Consider the following 20,099-nt stretch of genomic DNA (forward strand, 5'->3'; position numbering starts at 1 on the left):
TGAACTCCTTCAGGACTAGCACAAGGCCAGGCTATGGGATCTGTGGCTTTCTTCATGTCACGGGGAATCTCACTGCACAGGGGCCAGCTTCTATACTGTCCACAATGCCCCTTGCTTATATGGGCCCTTCCCAACTTAATTCTCTGATGTGCCTGTGCTAGATGTCTTCATGTTTCTAAACAAAGGGCCTGGGGTTTTGTTTTGGGTTGGGGCCACAATCTTGTCATCAGACCCAGTGAAACAGCTGCTGGCAACTTACTTGGCATACACCCCGGAGCTGTTGGTCACTGTCGGCAGGATCTCCCTGACCTAGTCATGGCAGCCTTCTGTCTTTTTTGGACATTTCAAAGGGGATTCAGACCCTGGGAGTTGATACTCTGCCCAGGAAAACGTGGAAGCTTTAGTTATCACCCATGGAAAAAACTTTTATATGGCACTTAAAACAGAAGTCATCAGAAAGTATATTATAAGACAGTAATTGCTAAGCTAAAAGTATTGCTAATTCCTGGATTCGTCATAGGAACTTCCAGTTTAATTCTATATTATCCCAACATATATTTCCAAGATAAAACAGGAGCACTCATCCTAAGCTGTTTGACTCTCTGGGATTGCGTATGCCTTCTACTGAAGATGGGAGAGGAGTTTTAGGCCAGCCATTTCCTTTAATTGCCTTAATTAAAGTGTAAAATTTAGTTTAAAAATACTCTGTGCAGTAACTTTATAATGGGGCCTTTGACAAAAGCAATTTTCTAAGTAGCATTAGTATCTTTCTAAGCACGGGAAGCTAAAATGAACAATGGAAACGCCCAGCAGAAAGCCTATACAATATGTAGGTCTAATTTTCTACAATTATTTCAAATGGTATGTACATTAAGAATTAAAGCTGGGCTGGAAAGAAATCACTTGAAAATCTGGATACTTTCCAAAATCAGTATTAAAGAACTGTTTTCTGAGTGCATGGGTTTTTGATCAGTTCATTTACATATTACAGTGTCCTGTGTCCACTGTATAAGATAGGAAGCAAGGCAAATATGAAAAAAAAACAACTTCAAAGCAGTTAACATTCTGACTGAATCCATTCAGCTGTTTTTCTTCATAAAAATAAATATATAAACATGATACTATTTTATGATCTGCACTTTTTTATGCTGATTCATAAACAGATTTCCATGTTATCTATCCATTTACATTAAATGCCATGTACAAAGCACTCAATTTGCATATCAATGTATCACAGTTTATTCAGCTGGTATCCATTGCAGAAAATTGAGTAACTACAAGATTTCCTTTTCTACAGAATCAAACACCTACTCAAGCATTTTTATATACAAATGTTTTCTCTGCGTTGTATTTATTTTTAAGGTTTATTCCATTTTTTTTTTCACTATGTGTAGTGAGTGTGTGCACATGCGTGCAGTTCCCACAGAAACCAGGAGAGGCATTGGATCTCCTAGGACTGGAGTCACAGGAGACTGTGAGCTGTCAGATATGGTCGCTGAGAGCCAAACTTGTCTCGTCTGGAAGAGCAACGTGTACACTTAACTCTCTCCAGCCGTTAAATGTGCCCTTAGCACTCCGGTTCCTCGTCTGCATTTTAAAATTACTTATTCCGGGTCTCATCATACTTTATCGTTCTGAGGTTGTTTAATTCTTTCTGTTTGTACATTTTCAAAGGACATGCAGTTATCACCTGTACTCACATGTGTTAGCATCACCATGCCCAGGCTTTTGCTCTCTGGGTGTTTCTCCTTTATTGAATGTGGCTCCTAGTATGCCAGGCTCTTTCTTGGTGTGGAACAATAAAAGGATCAAGTCACAGTTCTGCCCGCAAGCACCTTCATCTATGGGAGCAGGAGACTTAGAACTCAATGTACAACAGAGGGAGAATGCCTGGAGCAGCTCAGGACGCTGCCCCAAGGACACCCTGCAAAGTGGGGAGGGCTCGTAGCAGGTGAGAAAAGAAAACACTGGGCAGAAGACAGCCTGAGCCTAGATAGGCCAGAGAAGTAAATGTATCCGGTGTCCTCAGACAGAGATGGAGTGCCAGGTCATGATGCATACGGATCGGGAGAAGGCAGGGCAGGGTTACATCATCATCCACCCCAACTACAGCTTCTGTCTCCAGGGAGTGAGAGGAGTCACCAACCATCCAGTCCATTTCTTTTCTTGTAACTGATTAGCACTGACTGCTTAATTCATAAAAAGGCTTATTTTACTTATGCTTCCTGAAGTTGGAAGACGCAGAGATTGAATTTGGGAAAGGACTTCTTGTTAAGGAGACTTGGAAGAATCTTAAATTAGGACAAGCCACTACAGTGCAAAAAAAAAAACCTCAAGGAAAAGTGTCTCAATGTCTTTACAAAAGGCCCGCCCTCACAATAGCCAACTTTCTGTTAACACTAACCAGTGAGGGCAGAATTTTATGACCTAGATATATTTTGAATGTCCTATCTCTTAACCCCACAGTGTGTGCCTTCTCCTGGAAATAGTCTTTCACAGTGACTATTCTGAGCAGCTCAGGGGTTCCTGCAACAGTCTGGGGAGAGAATGGGAGCTCCCCCTGGCTGTCAGTTCTAGCCACGCTGTGTCCAGCACAATGCCTCAGGCATTTCCATGAGGAACCGGTCATCTGATCCAAGTGAGAGAGAAGCTTTCTTGTCTCGCTTAATTCAGCTTACGAATTAAGTGAATCAGACGTTGCCTTGCTCCTTAACTGACCGTTGAGACTGAAGAGGAGATAAAATGCCCATGAGCAGGTCCCCTACAACACCTCCAGGGAGCTGAGCAAGGAATCCAGGGAAAACAGGACTTAGCTGTATGCCCCTCGTGTCTAAAGATGCTGAGATGACCAGGCCAGGCCCTCATCTCTGGGCTCCTGCACCAGTGGAATGAATTTAGTACATATCCCAGCACATACTCACACGAGAGGCTGCGTGTCTTCTGTTTCCTGCTCTTGGCAAGAACTGTGTGCCATATGCTGGGGGTAGAGCTCAAACCTGTAGGGAATGTGTGTGATTGGAAAACCTGTGCGGTGTATTCATGTCTATCGCTGCTGTGTTTGTGTAAACATACTTCCGCGACTTTGAACAGTGTCCTGAGAACACTGAATCAGTCTAGGCAGCATCCAGAGCACCTGTTCTGACACTCGGTGAGGTGATTGTTTTTGAGGCACAAATCCGATCCCTTCTGCAAGCCTGTGCACATCGGGGATTTATATGGAAGAGTTCATTCTTCCAGTCCTGCCCTGAAGCCACAGTTCAAGGGGCAAGGACTGAAGGAGAACACCCATTTGTTTTTAGTCTGAGTGCAAGTATTGGAGGTTGGTGGCTATGGCTGGATAGTTGTTTTACAACAGAAATAAACGCAGATGATGAAACTTAGGGTGAAAAAAAAAAAAAAAACAGACTTTTGGGAATGGGACCAAGAACATGCTCTCTCTACACCAGCCTTTTAGTCAAAGCCACATAGTGCGATTTATGGCATCCCTTCCAGATACTTGATTATATTGGTTTGCTGGGAATTTGTTTGCTTTTCAAGGAAACACGGGGAAACAAAATGTTCAGTTCTTATTTGCCAAAAGCCTACCCACCTCGGCAAGATGTCATGCTAGGAAATGCACAATGAAGCCTCCCCTTAGGAAAGCTCGTGTTCCAAGTTCCATGATGCACAAATGACATTGCACATGGCCATCATAGCCAAAGGCCTCTGACAAATGACTCTCTTCATTGAGAGTATCTGTGAGGGCTGGGAGAGAAGGCTCAGCAGTTAAGAGTGCCCACTGTCTTGCCAAGGACCAGAGGTAGATTCCCAGAACCCTCTTGGGCAGCTCACTGTAACTCTAACTCCTGAGGATCTGATACCCCCTTCTGGCCTCCACTCATACTTACTTGTGCGTGTACACACGCGTGTGCGTGCGCGCACACACACACGCACACACAAGTGCGTGCGCCTAAAATATTAAATTAAAATCTATTCTAAAGAGAATTTTATGATCAGAATGGAGCTGTTTCCACCAATAAGTTCATTCTACTTCCCTTATGAATTTCAATGACTGAAGCAAATCTTAGGTTTTATATTCAATTGGAAGCACTGAAATCTTTAATGAAGATAACCCTCAGGCAATGCCACTCAGAAATCTACTGGTGGGCATTGCTTGGCTGATATGTTTTTGTTTGAGTCCATGCCAAGATGACTTTTTTTTGGAGCTAAACACATTTCTTAAAGTCAGCGAGTCAGCTCTCCTTCAACTAGGAAGCCCCTCTACCCTCACCCTGGGGGTTGTTGGCCCTGTGACTTCATCTTTCCTCTGAGGTCTTTATGTCCTCAAACATTCTCATCATGTTGCATGTGAATCATAACTGACGACCCTGAAAAGTGTTGCTCCAGCCTGAGCTTCTTTTCTGAACTCCAGCCTCTGCAACCTAACATTTCCATTAGACGCCAGGTACACACCTCCAGTTTAACGTGGAATTCTGGCCTTTCTCCCCAGACCTCATTCTCCCACGCCTGCCTCCTTCTCAGCAACGGAGAACTCCCTCTTTGCAGATGCTCACTCTGCACGGGAGAGTCATTTAAAGTCTCTCTTCTCTGGCATCCCATATGCTGCCAGCCCTTCATCACAAAGCATTCCTTCGCCGCCTCCGTGTTCAAGGGACATCTCACATTCTTCCCTGCTACTCCCAGGCCCTCAGACCCTTTCTCGGGCTGCCATTCTTGCTCAGTGTTTGCCTACATTCCTGTAGGAGACATCAAATGGTGCCTGTGTTCTGTTTATTCTTGCAACGTTTTCCAGCAGTCGCTGGAAGAATCCGGTTCATGTCTAGGGCACAGTCTGTGAGTGCCCTCTCAAAGCACCTGTCATGTGCTTTCAGACTCTCACCCAGGGCTAGAACCCACCACCATCCATAGTGCCTGGTTCTCATGGAATATGTGCTGAAGTGATTGCTTATTTAGTTTCTGCTTTGGGGGGATATATATTGTTATCCATATATCTATTGGCCCCGGAAATTAACTTGAAGGAGGGATATATTAATAACAACCAAAGAATTTTGGTTTTTGTTGTCAATTTCCCAGTTTTAATTCTGTTCTATTCTGCAAAGTGAAGGCTTCGTTTCTGTAAAGCCAGAACTGTTTCTAGAATGGTCTTCTCCCCCACCCCCACCCCCAGGGGGAGGGGTATTTCACAAATCAAGAAAACACAGTATCTTGGTGCTATGTTCTTGAGCTCTCGTTCTTGTGTGACTTCCCACAGGCATCAACAGGAAGGTTGTGTACTCCCTGGAGGACTCTGCCAGTGGGGTCTTCTCCATCGACAGCTCTTCTGGTGTCCTCATCCTGGAACAACCTCTAGACCGAGAGCAGCAGTCATCATATAACATCAGCGTGCGGGCCACCGACCAGGGCCCTGGGCCATCCCTCTTCTCTCTTGCCTCTGTCACCATCACTGTCCTGGACATCAATGACAACCCCCCTGTGTTTGAGAGGAGGGACTACCTAGTAACAGTGCCTGAGGACACTTCCCTTGGTACCCAAGTCCTCTCTGTGTTTGCCACCAGCAAAGATATTGGAACAAATGCTGAGATCACATATCTCATCCGGTCTGGGAACGAACAAGGGAAATTTAGAATCAACCCAAAGACAGGTGAGTAAATGTCGATTCCGGTAAGACTTCCTGTTTCTTCTCACATCTCATCACCCTTCTTGGTGGGATCTATGAGTTCCTCCTGCCTCCCTTTCATGCAGATCTCAGTGTCTTGCTCCTAACAATGGCCCTTCTAAATTCCAAGCTCCAGCAGTGGGCTTACTTGGCAAATTCCTGACCCATGAGTTGACCACAGAGCATCTATGTAGGAGGCTTGAGTAGCAGCTGTGGTGTTTACATTCAAGAGCATTCAAGAGCAAGAGTATATTTGTGTCTCCTTTCTGTTTGTATTTCTACTTGGATCCCACGTGACTATGGTAGGAAGGGTAACAGGAGATGAGCTGCCTCTGTACCCATCCACACTCCCTTGTCGGCAGCCATGACTGACACTGGCCATGATCCCCTGCACATCAAACGGGTGCTTTGTTGTTGTCAAGCTAGAATGTGTGTATCTGGATGGTTTCCCACTCATCTCTATTCAGAGTACCTTTGGTATGCTCCTTTCTGAAGGAACTATCCTCTAATAGTCAAGACTATTCCCATTTCCCAGACAGGAGGTAAGTTTCTCACACTGCTTACCTTTGCTCATTCCCTAAATCACTCAAGAAGAAGTACATGGCTGCTGTGGCAGAGGAGGCTGCTTCTCCTTAGTCAGTGCATAGGAAAAAAGGTAATAACATGATAGACAGTACTCAATTAACATTGCCAGTACCCTACATCCCTACTAAATCTTTGGCTATAACCTACATATTCCAAATGAGCAAAGCAGAACTTTTGAGCAGTTAAACAATTTCCTCAGCTTTCACTATCCGTAAGTGGGTTATCCAATATCTGAATTTTTTCCTGACTCAGAAATGCACACCCTCACCCTGTCACAACATAACTACTGTGTACGAATATAAAAATGTACTTTTGAGTAGCAGGTCCTCCCACACAAGTATTAAGCCATTACTTCAAATGAAACTGTATGAAGATTCCACTCGTTAAGATATGCATTAGCTGGGCCCTGTCCGGCTATGGCATTCTATGTGAACACCACGGGAGGTGACTAGGGATACTTTGAATTTGGCATTAGGTAACTAAACTGGCAAAGGTACACTCCAAGGGTAGTAAGTGCACAGAAAATTGAATTATGAATCAAAATGGGCTCTTGATAAAGATACAATTTCTGTTTCCACCATAATTTGAAGGAGCTTAATGGCAGACTCAGCACTAGCATTCTCTGGCTGGTTATGCCTGAAAATGACCGACCCTCTCTCTTGTCCTAATGATTATTTTCCAGGCGAGAGAAAGATAAAAGCCTGGCAACTGTCCTGTGGACACAATGACTAGCTACCAACTAGAGAACACTGCACAGGGTCACCGCTAGGCAAGGCTGGGACAGGAGGGATGAGGCACGCACTCTCAGAACCTCTTAAAGGTGGTTCTGCTCACTTGATTCCTTGTGTTGGTATCACCTGAGCTATGCGGTGTACAGCTGGGCTATGCGGAGAACACCTGGGCCGTGCGACCGAGTGACACCTTAGGGTTGTTTGCTGTCGGGAGCTCCTTCCACCTCATGCCACCCCTGCCCTGCGTCCTTGGCCTCTGTGCATGATAGTTCTAAATGGGCGCATTATAAATCAGCACAGCAGCTGTGTGGTCAATCCAATCCAGTGTTGGCTGTGAGTGGCCACCTGTTGGCAGGGGGCAGTGACCTCCAGTCCCAGCCACATATCACTTGTTCTTCCTCCCCCGGGTCCACTCGGGCACCGGAGAGACACTTCTCAGGATGTTTGTCCCCGTCCAGCTCTCTGGCTTCACAAGCAGACTTCCATGATGCCCGAAAGGAGTCCTGGGGTTACCACAGATCCCTGAGAATACGGCTCATTTCTTCAGAAGCGAGTCTGATGGATAGATGGCTGCGTTTTAACTAAGAGTGTTCATCACACTCAAAAAACAAACTCCCAAGTGTGCAGTCTTGGCTAGAGATGATGCAAATCGCACTGTGCCTACAGAACGACTAAACCATGCTTTCCCCTAATCAAATATAAAGTTACCTATTTTCCTTTGAAGGGGGTATTTCTGTCTCAGAAGCTCTGGACTATGAAATATGCAAAAGATTTTACCTGGTGGTAGAAGCTAAAGATGGGGGTACCCCAGCCCTAAGCGCTGCAGCCACTGTCAGCATCGACCTCACAGACGTGAACGATAACCCTCCTCAATTCAGCCAAGATGTCTACAGCGCTGTCATCAGCGAGGATGCCTTGGAGGGGGACTCTGTCATTCTGGTAGGTGCCAGCAGCATCCAAATTCTGGGACAAAACCTCCTCACAGTGGGGGCATGAGCAGCGTCTGTCTTGGACTTTGTTCACACTCTCCCTTTAGGGTTTTGTGCACCCTCCTGCAAGGGTGTCTGTCACACATGGGCTTTCAATAGCGACTTCTCTTGTTTGTGTATTAGAAAGGGTCTTACAGACTCATTTATATCAGGGTATAAATCACTAGGAATTGCTTTCCCTGCAGAAGTCTATATTTTAAAGAGAACATAAGATATTATAGATGAAATTTTCAAAATTCACTCCTACTGGTCTCAGCAGCTAAGCCTTGACTACAAAATAATGGACCCATGGCTAAAGAGAAAAATACATGGGTGGAGTCCCACTGGGGAATGTGGTGGTCGCACAAAAACACTGGAGGGCGAGTGTGAACAAAGCCCGCGATTAAAGAGGGAATACAGGTCATTGTGGTGGAAAGGCGTGGGGACGGTGATGGGAGCGACAGACAGGAAGCAGGGGGCAATGCTCTACCAGGTCTCTGTCATCTTCTTTCTCACTGTCTAGGGCCCCAACTCATAGGGATGATGCCATCCACCATCTATGCCACCTGTAGAAACACTCGATAGTTCTCAGACTTGCGTCTCCAAGTGATCCCCAATCCAGCCACACTGACAACAAAGATGAACTATCAGGAGTGGCGGAGACCTCTATTGGCAGAACTATAAAGAGATCATGAAATCAACTCTGCCACTTAGCTCTGTGGGTGCCATATGTAAGGAGTATTGTTTTTCTGCCCGCTGCCGGTCTTGTCCCGCCGCCACGCCAGCCCCAAATTAACACACTGAAACTCTGTATTTGAAATAATGCTATTGGCCAGGTACTAGTTTCTTATCGGCTAGCTCTGTCTTAAGTATTAACCCATTTGTGTTAATCTATATATTTCCATGTGGTCTTACCAGAGCCGGCTGCCATCCTGCTCTCTCCAGACTCTCCATCTTGACTCCTCCTTACTCCTTCCCCTTTCCTCCTTGTCTCCTAGTCCCTCCTATCTTGCTTTCCTATTGGCCAACAGTGCTTTATTCATTAACCAGTATGAGAAACATATATACATAATGGCATCTCCCATCAATAATTATCTCAAACCCTGATCTGATGAAAACCAGTCTAAATGGTGACAGGCTCTTAGAAGACACAGATCAATAAGGAAATGTAAGCATCCTGTGACTCTTTGCTCCCATTGATCACTTCTTCCACCAGGAACTTATCATAGGCAGGAGTCCTAGGACACTGTCAGCCCGAGACCCTAAGCATCAACATTTTGTCCTTATTTATTTATTTTGGTATTATACCTTGTGTTTTGCTTTGTCTTTTTTTTTTTTTTTTTCTGTGAAGCTGATAGCAGAAGATGTGGATAGCAAGCCCAATGGACAGATTCGTTTTTCCATTGTGGGAGGAGATAGGGACAATGAGTTTGCTGTGGATCCCATCTTGGGACTTGTGAAGGTTAAGAAGAAACTGGACCGGGAACGGGTGAGTGGGTTTGGGTCATCCCTCACCATCCACAACTACACCATCACTGGACTCATGGGTGCAGGCTCCTTGTGAATTTTCTATTGATAATAGCTTTTAGCAGATGTTAGAGGTCTTAGAGAAAAAGACAAATGTGTACCTCTCTGCATAGTTTGAACTTCAGTCCTCCATGAATATGAGAAAGAAGAACCCTTTAGCCATGATCCTGTGCCCTGATCTCATTAGCAACTTCAGCCCTACGTGAGCTGGTTGGCACCCGCAGGAAAGAATTATCCAGAAAATCCCTTTGTTCAAGATTGAGCTAACTCTAAAAACTGCCATTCTTGACTGAAACATACATTTTCAAAAAAAATTAAATATAGAAATGAATTATTCAGCAATAATACTAAAGGGCAAATTGAATCTTCTAGTTAATACAGACCTCTGGTGCAGGAATACCAAAATCAGTAGTGTGGGTCAGTGATGATAGCTGTACTGAACAAAAGGCTCAGGAAGAGTCTCAAAGGCACTGGCTCCTCCCCTCAGGAAAAGCTAGAAATATCAGGCTGCAGTTTTGGCTGGCACAACTAGCTGGAGTGTGATATTGCTGTGGATCCCATCTTGGGACTTGTGAAGGTTAAGGAGAGACTGGACTCGGGTTATCTGAGAATGTTCAGAAAGGAGGGGGCTCTGCCGGTCCTCATTGCCATCTCTGTGCCTGGCCAGGTGTCGGGATACTCCCTGCTCATCCAGGCAGTAGACAGTGGCATTCCTGCAATGACCTCAACTACAACTGTCAACATTGATATTTCTGATGTGAATGACAACAGCCCAGTGTTTACACCTGCCAACTACACTGCTGTGATCCAGGTAAGCCAGCCAGTTACTACATGTGTGGCTCAGCCTCCTCCCTCTGCTCTAGTGTGTCTATACAAAACAACTTAGAGTAGGTGACTAGCAGCTGGCGTTTACCACTGACAGTTTCAGAGGCTGAAAAGATCAAGGTTTCTCCAGATCCTGTGTCTGGCAGGGCTTTTCTGTGAGGACACTGGTGCCTCAAAAGACCTGTCTCTTAGTACTGTTCCATTTGGTCCTAGTTACAACCTGTGGGTTATTAGTATCCAATATCAATTGGTATGAAAACAACCTGTTTTCCCACCTCAATTGTTGAGAAGATTTGAGTACTGTTTCTTCTAAGTATTAGAAACATGTGCACAGCCTGTTCCCATCACTACGTGTCATGGAGGATGGAAGGCTGACACATCCTTCCACCCCCCTGCACACTCATAGCTAACATTTGAAAAAGCTAAGGATCAGTAAGCTTAAGTACTCCTCTCAAGATCACGCAGCTGGAACGTGGTTAGGATTCAAACTTGAATCTGTCGTGTAGACATAATACAAATAATCTTTCTACAGTGACAGGCTGTCTTTAAGAAACCTGTGGTTTTCTGAGTAGGAGAGAGATCAATACGAACCAGCCCAGGACTTCAGGATAGAGCAGCTACTCCTTAGATTTATCTTCCATAGGCAATTTGTTTAATAGTTTAAACCCACCGTCCTTAAAGTCAGACTGCAGGACATGGTAACAGCTGGAGTTCTGCTCCTGGGGAAAATGACAGACTCCTCTGCTAACTTATTCTTCAGCAGTTAGCTGTGAGCAGAGTGCCTGAGTTTCGTTGCTGGAAGGCCAGGTTAGGAAGCTGTGCAGACCCAGCCCGTGAGTGTGGAAGACTTGGAGACAGAGCTGGTGATGCTCATGCCTCACGGGTCCACAGGAATTCTGGAGTGCTGGTGGTCAGGTCTCTAGAGAGCCCTTTGGGATAAGATAGAATGCTTTGAGTGCAGCCATCTATAACAAACCGCCTTCACCCCAGTGACACTAAGCTGTCTGGTAATCAGGCTGAGACGCTCGTGAAGCAAATGCTACCACTGTGTGCTCATCCCTGGTCCCTGGTCAGTGCAATCTTATCCCTTCCTGGAGAGACTTTGGTTTGCGTCCCATCGGCTGCTGCCAGCAGCCACACGTGTGGTAGCTCTCCTCTCTCATCCTGGCACCTCCTCCCCTCCCCCTCTTAGGTCTCTGTGGCTGCGGCACTCTCTGCCCCAACCCACCCTGTACCCTCCTCAAACAAAATACACTTTGCCTTCTCAACATTCTGTTTATGACACACATCCATCAGCTAGACAGACAGTTTCAGATGCAGAAGTCAGCCAGGAGAGCACAGGACCAGGACTCCTCCCCCTGCAAGCTGGGCCTGGCTGTAATTTCACAGGCTTCCTTCTTAGACAGTGACCCCAAGGACACTCTTTCAGTTTCTTCTGTGGAGGAAATGGCCTTCAGAAAATGAGCAAACAAATCAATAAATCTTCTGTTTTGTGTGGTGCTGAGTATGTTGTCTGTGTAAAGCAGTAAATCTTCTTCGGGATGACATGGGCTCACACTGGGCTCCAAAGAGAGGCAGTGCCTGGAGCCTGAAACCAAGCAGGCAGAGGTAGGGCAGAATAGAAACCTCTGAGGTTCTCACCGAGTGCCCCTTTTAAGTCTGGCCCCCTTTCCACACCCACGATGGTGGATTTATTCCAGAACCTGGTTATCTTTTTTTTCCCTTTTTCTTTTCTCTTTCTTTTTTAATTTTAAATTTTTGTTATTTAAATCTCAACACAGGGACTCACTACGTAGTTCTGGCTTATCTAGAACTTATTCTATATTCTAGGCTGGACTCAAACTCACAGCAATCCTCCTGCCTCTGCCATCCAACTGCTAGAAATACAGGTGTGAGCAACCATGCTCAGCAACACATGGTTATTATAAACTAATTCAGCATCTGAACCTTGGGCTCAAACCAGCACCACCTATCTTGTTCCTCATCTCTTGGAACCCAAACATACTTAACCCTTGAGCTGGTGTCAAATTCAGGCTAAAGCTGACATCAGCTCAGACAATGGTAAGGCCCAAGTCTGACACAGTGTGTCAAGTAGACCAATATTGACCTTAGCTGCAAAGAACTTCATCTGGAGATTTCAAAGTGAAGAAATTAAACTCTGACCCCAGGAGAAGGCAGGACTTATCTTCATGTTCCTATTATTTTAAGGCCACGTTTCCAAAATGGCTGTTGAAGTTGAAGACTCTGTCCCTCCTCATTCTCAAGTTGATGAATGTGCTGTCTACTTTCTTTCCCCTAGAGAAACACGAACAACCATGCTGTGGGGTGGGTTTTAAGAGTCCATTTTGTTTCATATACTGATTGGAAAGTTGCCTGCATGTCCTCCCAAAGTGTCTGATATGATACTGTGTTACACTGTTGGACCTCCGTATAATCACAATATAACACAATCACATTGTAACAGTATGAGGACCCACATTTCCATCCCAGCAGGCTGATGCTTTCTGGCCCTAGGTGGATTTCCAAGGTTTTCACCAAGGCTGGGAAGAATGTTACTCAGAATCCTGTAGATCAATTCTGAGAGTGATGGGCAGGTAGGACATGACTGTATCTTTAGAAACTGGGAACCTGCTCAGCCAAAGGCCTGTGTTGTCATCTGCAGAGATTGTCATCTCCTGGCCCAGCAGTGAGGAGGAGGCTGCTAGAGATGGGAAGAGGGATGCTTGCAACCCCAGCCTGTTTTCAGACGACATAATAAGCGCCGTGGGGGATTCCTTATGGCAAAAGCCTGGTGTTCTAGCTTGGCACTCCCATCCAGTAATGATGTTTTTGTCTTGTTTTGTTTTTAATGTGATGAGAAGTGAGATTTTTAACTTCCCTTTTGCAACACTCCTTTATACAGGAAAACAAGCCAGTGGGTACCAGCATCTTACAGCTGGTGGTGACAGACAGAGACTCCTTTCACAACGGGCCTCCCTTCTCCTTCTCCATTTTGTCGGGGAATGAAGATGCGGAGTTTGTGCTGGACTCACTTGGGATCCTGAGGTCAGCAGTGGTCTTCCGGCACATGGAGTCCCCGGAATACCTGCTCTGCGTACAGGTACAGCTCTGCTGCCTGTCCACGCCAGGGGCTGCTCTCTCTCCTGCCTGCCCTTCTGCCTGCTGGTTGTTTTTCCATTGTTCGCTAAGTCATGATAGTGAAAGAAGGTTCCTCTTCTAATCCCAAATTCAATTCAATTTCCTGACAATAAGACAGTTTCTATGCGTGAAACTGAACAAGAAGGAAGAACATGGATGTTTCTGGAGGGTGTTCCTGACAGACAGACAGACAGACAGACAGACAGACAGACAGACAGACAGAGGCCTCAGTCAGTAGCTGACTCTTGCCCACGCTTCTGGTGTGCTAAGCACTGTCTGCTACTCCTTGCTGAGGGAGGACTTCAGTCACTGTCATAGAAGACTTGGCCATGCCATGACCTCTGCACCTCTGCAAGACATCCCTTCCCCAGTGAGGCAGGAAGGAACCACAGACTCAGATGACACTGGCTTTCCAGTATCCCAATCTCCAAAGTCCAACAGCCTGCCTGACACACACACACACACACACACACACACACACACACACACAGCAAAAATGGCAGGTGTGCAAGAGTCACAGAAAAAGAGCCATCACTGATCAGCACATGGGATATGGGGGTCCTGCCCACGGCTTTGCATATAGCAAGGCTTGGATTCCAGCCATAAAACTGAATGCTGTTTCAACCCACTGTTTCCCACGGGAACCTGTCTGACCGTTTCAAAGGGTGGCTATGGCGGCACAGGGATTAAACACAGTTTATTCCCAAATTAGTAACTCCTGGCTCTAAGCCCATATGTGCACTCCCCAGTTGAGAACCAACTATTTAAAGAATGTCATATCACAGAACATAGACTCTGGGGGCAGGGGGAGTTGTCAGTGTCTTCTCACAGCCCAGCAGAGTGCTTTGCACACCCCATCATCTCCCGCAGTAAGCCCTCTGATTCCCTCATAGGAGACGCCCACAACATCCTTTCCCTTCTTCCACGGGACCTTGTTACTTTATCATCGTACCCATATTCCAGCTCTATCTGTGAGAGCCTGCTGGGTCACTCCTCTGGCTTCATTTTCTTCCAATCCAACTCTGCACCCATGTCAGGTTAATTCTTCTACTTTATGTCATAAGAGACAAGCAAATGAAAATCCCTAGTCCAGTTCCTCTCGTTGAGGACACAGCTGTACCTATGCACGGCTGCTCCTGGCTGTAAAGACAGAACTGGGTGTTGATGATGCAGATCACACAACTCACACAGCCTACAGTGCTAGTCATCCAGTGCTTACAGAAAGTGCTTACCAACTAAGCTAAAACTATCCACGGCTGTCATGGCTTGCAAACCAGGGCCCTCAGCCTCAGGTCTTCAGATTGTGAATGCCGTGGTCCTTAGATATACATCATTTCCCCATCCATCCCTGGCACAGACACACTGTCCTGCCAACTTCTGTCCAGTGACGTCATGCCTTTCTGATACTTCCCTGTCCTCTTGCACCTGGGTGAGCAACCTCCGACAGATCTATGAAATTCAAACGCATCAATGTCCTTTGAGGTGTCCACAGTTTGACTTCAAGTTCAACCTAATTTGCCAAACTTCCACCTTTACATAGCCAAAGAAACAGATAACGGTGGCAATAATGCAAAAGTGATCACCACATGCGTAACTACACACTATATACATGTGTGGGTGATGACTGTGCTTTGTAATCTCTTTAACTCCCTACAAGAAACCCAGGGGCGGATATCACTGTTATATCCATGTTAAAAAACGCAAAAAAGCTTGAAGCTCAGAGAAGTCAAGTAACTTACTCAAAACCACAAACAAAAAGCCTGCGTGGTGCCCAGGGTTGGACTTCCTATCGCTACCTGCATTTGAGGACACATTTCCTCCACTGCAGCTCTGTCTGCAGGGTTACTGGCTCCCTGAGGATCTGACCCACAGGGACCTGACTGGATTCTGAAGCATGACACCATTGACCCCTCTGCCACACATGGCAAGTGGGCACTAAGGGTGTGTTGTCACGGTGGCTGTCTCATCTTATTAAGAGAGGAGGGCGGTTCTCAGGCTGCCCAGTTCCCCTTTGATGTGCCATCTTTTGTATTCCAAATCTTACTGTGATGTAATTCTCATCTAAGTAATGGCGTATCTTCTCTGTGCCAGAGGTGTCACCTGGTCCAGTCAACGGGAAATAATCCAACAGTAAACAAAAGATTCCTTCTCCAAGTGAGAACATCATCGTTTATGCGATGTTTTTATGTTTTCCGTCCAAAATTAGAAGAAGAAGTAAAGCCGGGTGAGGGCACGCTGGGCCTGTAGCACTCCCGCCACCATCCTAACTCACCCCCAGTGGCTTTATTGTGTTGACACATTACCCAGAATGCAATACACAAGGGGTGAGTGAATGTGATAACCCTCTCCTCCACTTAAGTGCCCACCCTCAGCATTTTTCAGAGTAATGAGGAGGGTTACAGAAAGAAGTGAGCCTGGCAAAGGACCCAGACACCTGCTGCCTCAGGGCAACACTATAATTACTAGTCCTAACTCTTCGTTTGTCCTCCTCTTAATGTCCCTAGGCAAAGGACTCAGGAAAACCGCAGCAAGTTTCTCATACCTACATCCGTGTGCGGGTCATTGAGGAAAGCACCCACAAACCCACAGCTATCCCTCTGGAAATTTTCATCGTCACCATGGAGGATGATTTCCCCGGTGGGGTCATTGGAAAGATCCATGCAACAGATCAGGACATGTATGACGTGCTCACGTTTGCCCTGAAATCAGAGCAGAAGAGCTTGTTCAAAGTCAACAGTCATGATGGGAAAATCATTGCGCTGGGAGGGCTGGACAGTGGCAAATATGTCCTGAATGTCTCTGTGAGTGACGGCCGCTTCCAAGTGCCCATCGACGTTGTTGTGCACGTGGAGCAGCTGGTGCACGAGATGCTGCAAAACACTGTCACCATCCGCTTTGAGAACGTATCCCCTGAAGACTTCGTGGGGCTGCACATGCATGGGTTCCGGCGAATCCTGCGGAATGCGGTCCTCACCCAGAAGCAAGACAGCCTGCGTATTATCAGCATCCAGCCTGTGGTGGGTACCAACCAGTTGGACATGCTGTTTGCTGTGGAGATGCACAGCAGCGAGTTCTACAAGCCGGCCTACCTGATCCAGAAGCTGTCCAGTGCCAGGAGGCATCTGGAGAATGCAATGCATATAGCAGCCATCCTGGAAAAGAACTGCTCAGGTCTGGACTGTCAGGAGCAGCACTGTGAGCAAGGCTTGTCGCTGGATTCCCATGCGCTCATGACCTACAGCACGGCTCGCATCAGCTTCGTGTGTCCACGTTTCTATAGGAATGTGCGCTGCACCTGTAATGGTAGGTTCAGCTAAATGGCTCTCCTCCTATATTGGTTATTTTTCTCATTGCTGTTACGAAATGCCTGGCAAGGGCACTTATGGAAGAGTCTATTTTGCATCCCAGTTTGAGTGTGCAGTCTGTCATTGCAGGGAAGTCATATCAGCAGGAGACTGATATAGCTACTCACGTGTGTGTGGAGTCTTATTGCAGAGCTGGGACTCCTGGGGCTTCCTTGTCTTTCGCTTTTTATTCAGTTCAGGAAGCCACCCCATGGGTGATGCTGCCCACATTCGCACTGGGTCTTCTTGGATCAATTAAACCTTTGTGCAAACACCTCTGTAGATGTACGCGTGGGTATTTCCGTGGTGAGTCTAAATCTAGTCAAGCTGACAGTGAAGACGAATCATCACACCTCCCAGTCTGAGAATTTAGAGGTAGACAGAAACACCACTCTGCAGTAAACCGCTCATGCAACCAAATAGTAGTTCTCACTTGCCCAATTCCGGGATAGATGCTAGGGCTGCTAAAGCAACAAGAAATGGGAAAAGCTGCCCCCCATAGTCATGGAGCTGTAGCTTAGTGTGTGAGTGGCGGCCACTTCCAAGTGCCATCCATGTCATCGTGCATGTGGACCAGCTGGTTCGGGAAACGCCACAACCCTCTGTCGACACCTACTTGACCTTACTGTTGGAGTATAAGCCCATGCATGCAGCAGCATCCTGTAGGCAGAGATAAACTCGGGTGGGGATCAGAAGGGAGCTTGCCCGAGGAAAGCTTAAAGGATGAGTGGATGAGTGGGGAGCCCACCCCAGGGAGAATGAGAAGGAAGTGGCAGCCATGGCAAGTGAGGCCAGAGAGGGCCATGTGCACCCTCAGGCATTAGCTAGGATGAAGAATTAGAAAGGACCCCCAGGCAGCAGGAGCCATCGACTGATTAGAGAGGAAGAAGCAATGTCCTTTACAAAGGGTACAAAGCAGCCAGGCTAGAGCGTGCCGCTGGCTAATGAGTTAGGAAGCCGTAGCACAGGTTAACAGCAGCACCATTTGCTTCCTTGACAAACAGGCCAGATGTCTGAGAACATGGTCAAGGGGCAGGCTAACCTCAGCGCTGTGAGGACTAAGCTTCCTGCTTGTCATTGAACCTTGACCTTGGCTGGGCAAAGGCCAGAGCTGTACAGTCACAGGCCCTCAATAATCAGTGAGAAGAATTGTTCTCTCTGGCCCTTTCCCTCTCTTTGACTTGGGAGCCATAAATTTACAGCCCTCCTCAAAAAAATAAAGAGCCATCCTGGAGTTGCTCTATCCAATGTGAACCTGCTCCATGGGGACTGTAGCCAGAAGAGGAGCCATTTATAAAACATCCCTCTGGATAGCTAGGGACAGGCAGCAACTCGGGCCTCTTAAGCACAATTGTGGTTGCAGTTTGGAGAAAAAGCTCATCAAAGCTAGAGGCCTCAACCCTGTGCAGGAGCCATCCTGACAGCCTCGGCGCTTCCTAGAAGAGTGGATATTTGCCCTCTGGTGTGAGTGACTTTGGCTTGCCTTTTCATCAGGTAGATGCAGTGACAGCCAGACCTGTACCATATTTACTTTAGCTGCAAAGTAATTCAGCACAAGCATGCAAGGGGAAATGCATTTCTGGCAGATGCCACCATGAACAATTTATGAGTGCCAGCTGTCCAGGCCTTGTCTGGGTGTCCTTTGCAGACAAACTGATTTATGCACCAAAGCTGTGCTAGAGAAGCCATGCAGTGATTCACAGCAGGGTTCAGAAGGAGTTCAGGACAGGACAGGGCAAACAGTAACACGTCCATCTGTGAACTCTGAGGAATCGGAGAAAAATCAAAATGCTTTGAGGCAACAATGTTCTAGACAGTGGAGACTCCAAGTGAAACACACTCAGCCTCCTCCAGAGTCAAGCTGGAGGCCAGCTTGCAAGAACCTGGTGTCCAAAAGAAGTTCAGAAATAGAAAACAAGCATCCCTCCTGTAGCCAAGGAAAGCCTTCTGTGATGTATGTTCACAGAGGCCAAATATGGGGGCTCTTCAGATATAAATGTGAGGTCAAGAGATGGGGATCAGCTAGCTTAGCAAAGTGTCTTTATAAGAAAGGCATAGCGACTGATTGATTGACTGACTGACTAACTGATTATTTTAATGCAAGGACTTGCTCTGTGGTTTATATATTATTTTGGTGTTCTGAATGCAATGTTTCAAGGTGATAAACCCACCCAGGACTCCTTTTGTCCCTTAGATCTTTCTACTGTCAGTAAACATGGAATGTAATTGATTTTGGGACTTAGGTCCTTGGGTGGATAAGAGGAAGCCTTCCAAGAGTAGGCTTGGTCAGGACAGTCCTCAGCTCTAAGTCACTCTTAAAATGGCTGGAAAGTAAAATTCTAGAATGTAGCAGTAAACAGAGCTGAAAATATCTGGCTCCGGCTCATCTGAGCCTGTAATGCAAGGACACCCTCCAACAAGAGAGCAAGTGTCTTGGCTGGGACCACAGTATGACCTCATACTGGTTAGACAAGATCAGGGACTGCTTCCTCAAGGCCTGTGTGTCAAAGGCTCGGGCTCCACCTGACAGCATTTTTTTTAAGTGTGTATGTGTGTGTGTGTGTGTGAGAGAGAGTGAGTGTATGTGTGAGTGAATGTGAGTGAGTGTGTGTGAGTGTGTGACAGTGTGTCTTTGTGTGTGTGTGAGTGTGTCTGTGTGTGAGTGAGTGAGTGTGTATGTGTGTGTGAGTGTGTGTTTGTGTGAGTGTGTGAATGTGTGTGAATGAGTATGTGTGTGAGTGAGTGAATGTGAGTGTGTGTGAATGAGTGTGTGTGAATGTGTGTGTGAGTGTGTGTGAGTGAGTGTGTATGTGAGTGTGTATGTGTATGCGAGTGTGTGTGTGAATGAGTGTGTGTGAGTGTGTGTGAGTATGTGTGTGAATGAGTGTGTGTGAGTGTGAATGTGTGTGAGTTGTGTGAGTGTGTGTGAGTGAGTGAGAGTGTGTGTGAGTATGTTGTGTGAATGAGTGTGAGAGAGTGTGTGAATGTGTGTAAGTGAGTGAGTGAGTGTGAGTGAGTGTGAGTGTGTGAGTGAGTGAGTGAGAGTGTGTGTGTGTGTGAATGAGTGTGTGTGAATGAGTGTGTGTGTGAATGTGTGTGAGTGAGTGTGAGTGTGTGAGTGAGTGAGAGTGTGTGTGTGAGTGTGTGTGAATGAGTGTGTGTGTGAGTGAGTGTGAATGAGTGTGTGTGAGTGAGTGTGAATGTGTGTGAGTGTTGTGTGAGAGTGTGTGTGTAAACCAGATGCCAGGCATCTTTCTCATGCTCTCTGCACTTTATATATTGGGGTGGGTTCCCGCGCTGACCCTAAAGCTGCTACCTTGACTAA

At 46.5% G+C, this 20,099-nt stretch overlaps 1 protein-coding gene across 1 annotated transcript in view; it reads left to right on the forward strand.

The window, feature by feature from the left end:
* The window catches only part of Fat3 (FAT atypical cadherin 3), a 553,599-nt gene that overhangs the window by 492,975 nt on the left and 40,525 nt on the right, over window positions 1-20,099 (forward strand). The window contains exons 14-19 of the mRNA XM_051198808.1: window positions 5,252-5,641; window positions 7,697-7,911; window positions 9,292-9,429; window positions 10,135-10,278; window positions 13,195-13,392; window positions 15,935-16,733. Coding sequence (XP_051054765.1) covers window positions 5,252-5,641; window positions 7,697-7,911; window positions 9,292-9,429; window positions 10,135-10,278; window positions 13,195-13,392; window positions 15,935-16,733 — 1,884 coding nt within the window. The remainder of the gene's footprint in view (window positions 1-5,251; window positions 5,642-7,696; window positions 7,912-9,291; window positions 9,430-10,134; window positions 10,279-13,194; window positions 13,393-15,934; window positions 16,734-20,099) is intronic.

Source organism: Phodopus roborovskii, unplaced genomic scaffold, assembly GCF_943737965.1.
Source record: "Phodopus roborovskii unplaced genomic scaffold, PHOROB, whole genome shotgun sequence".
In the NCBI taxonomy this organism is placed as follows: Eukaryota; Metazoa; Chordata; class Mammalia; order Rodentia; family Cricetidae; genus Phodopus; species Phodopus roborovskii.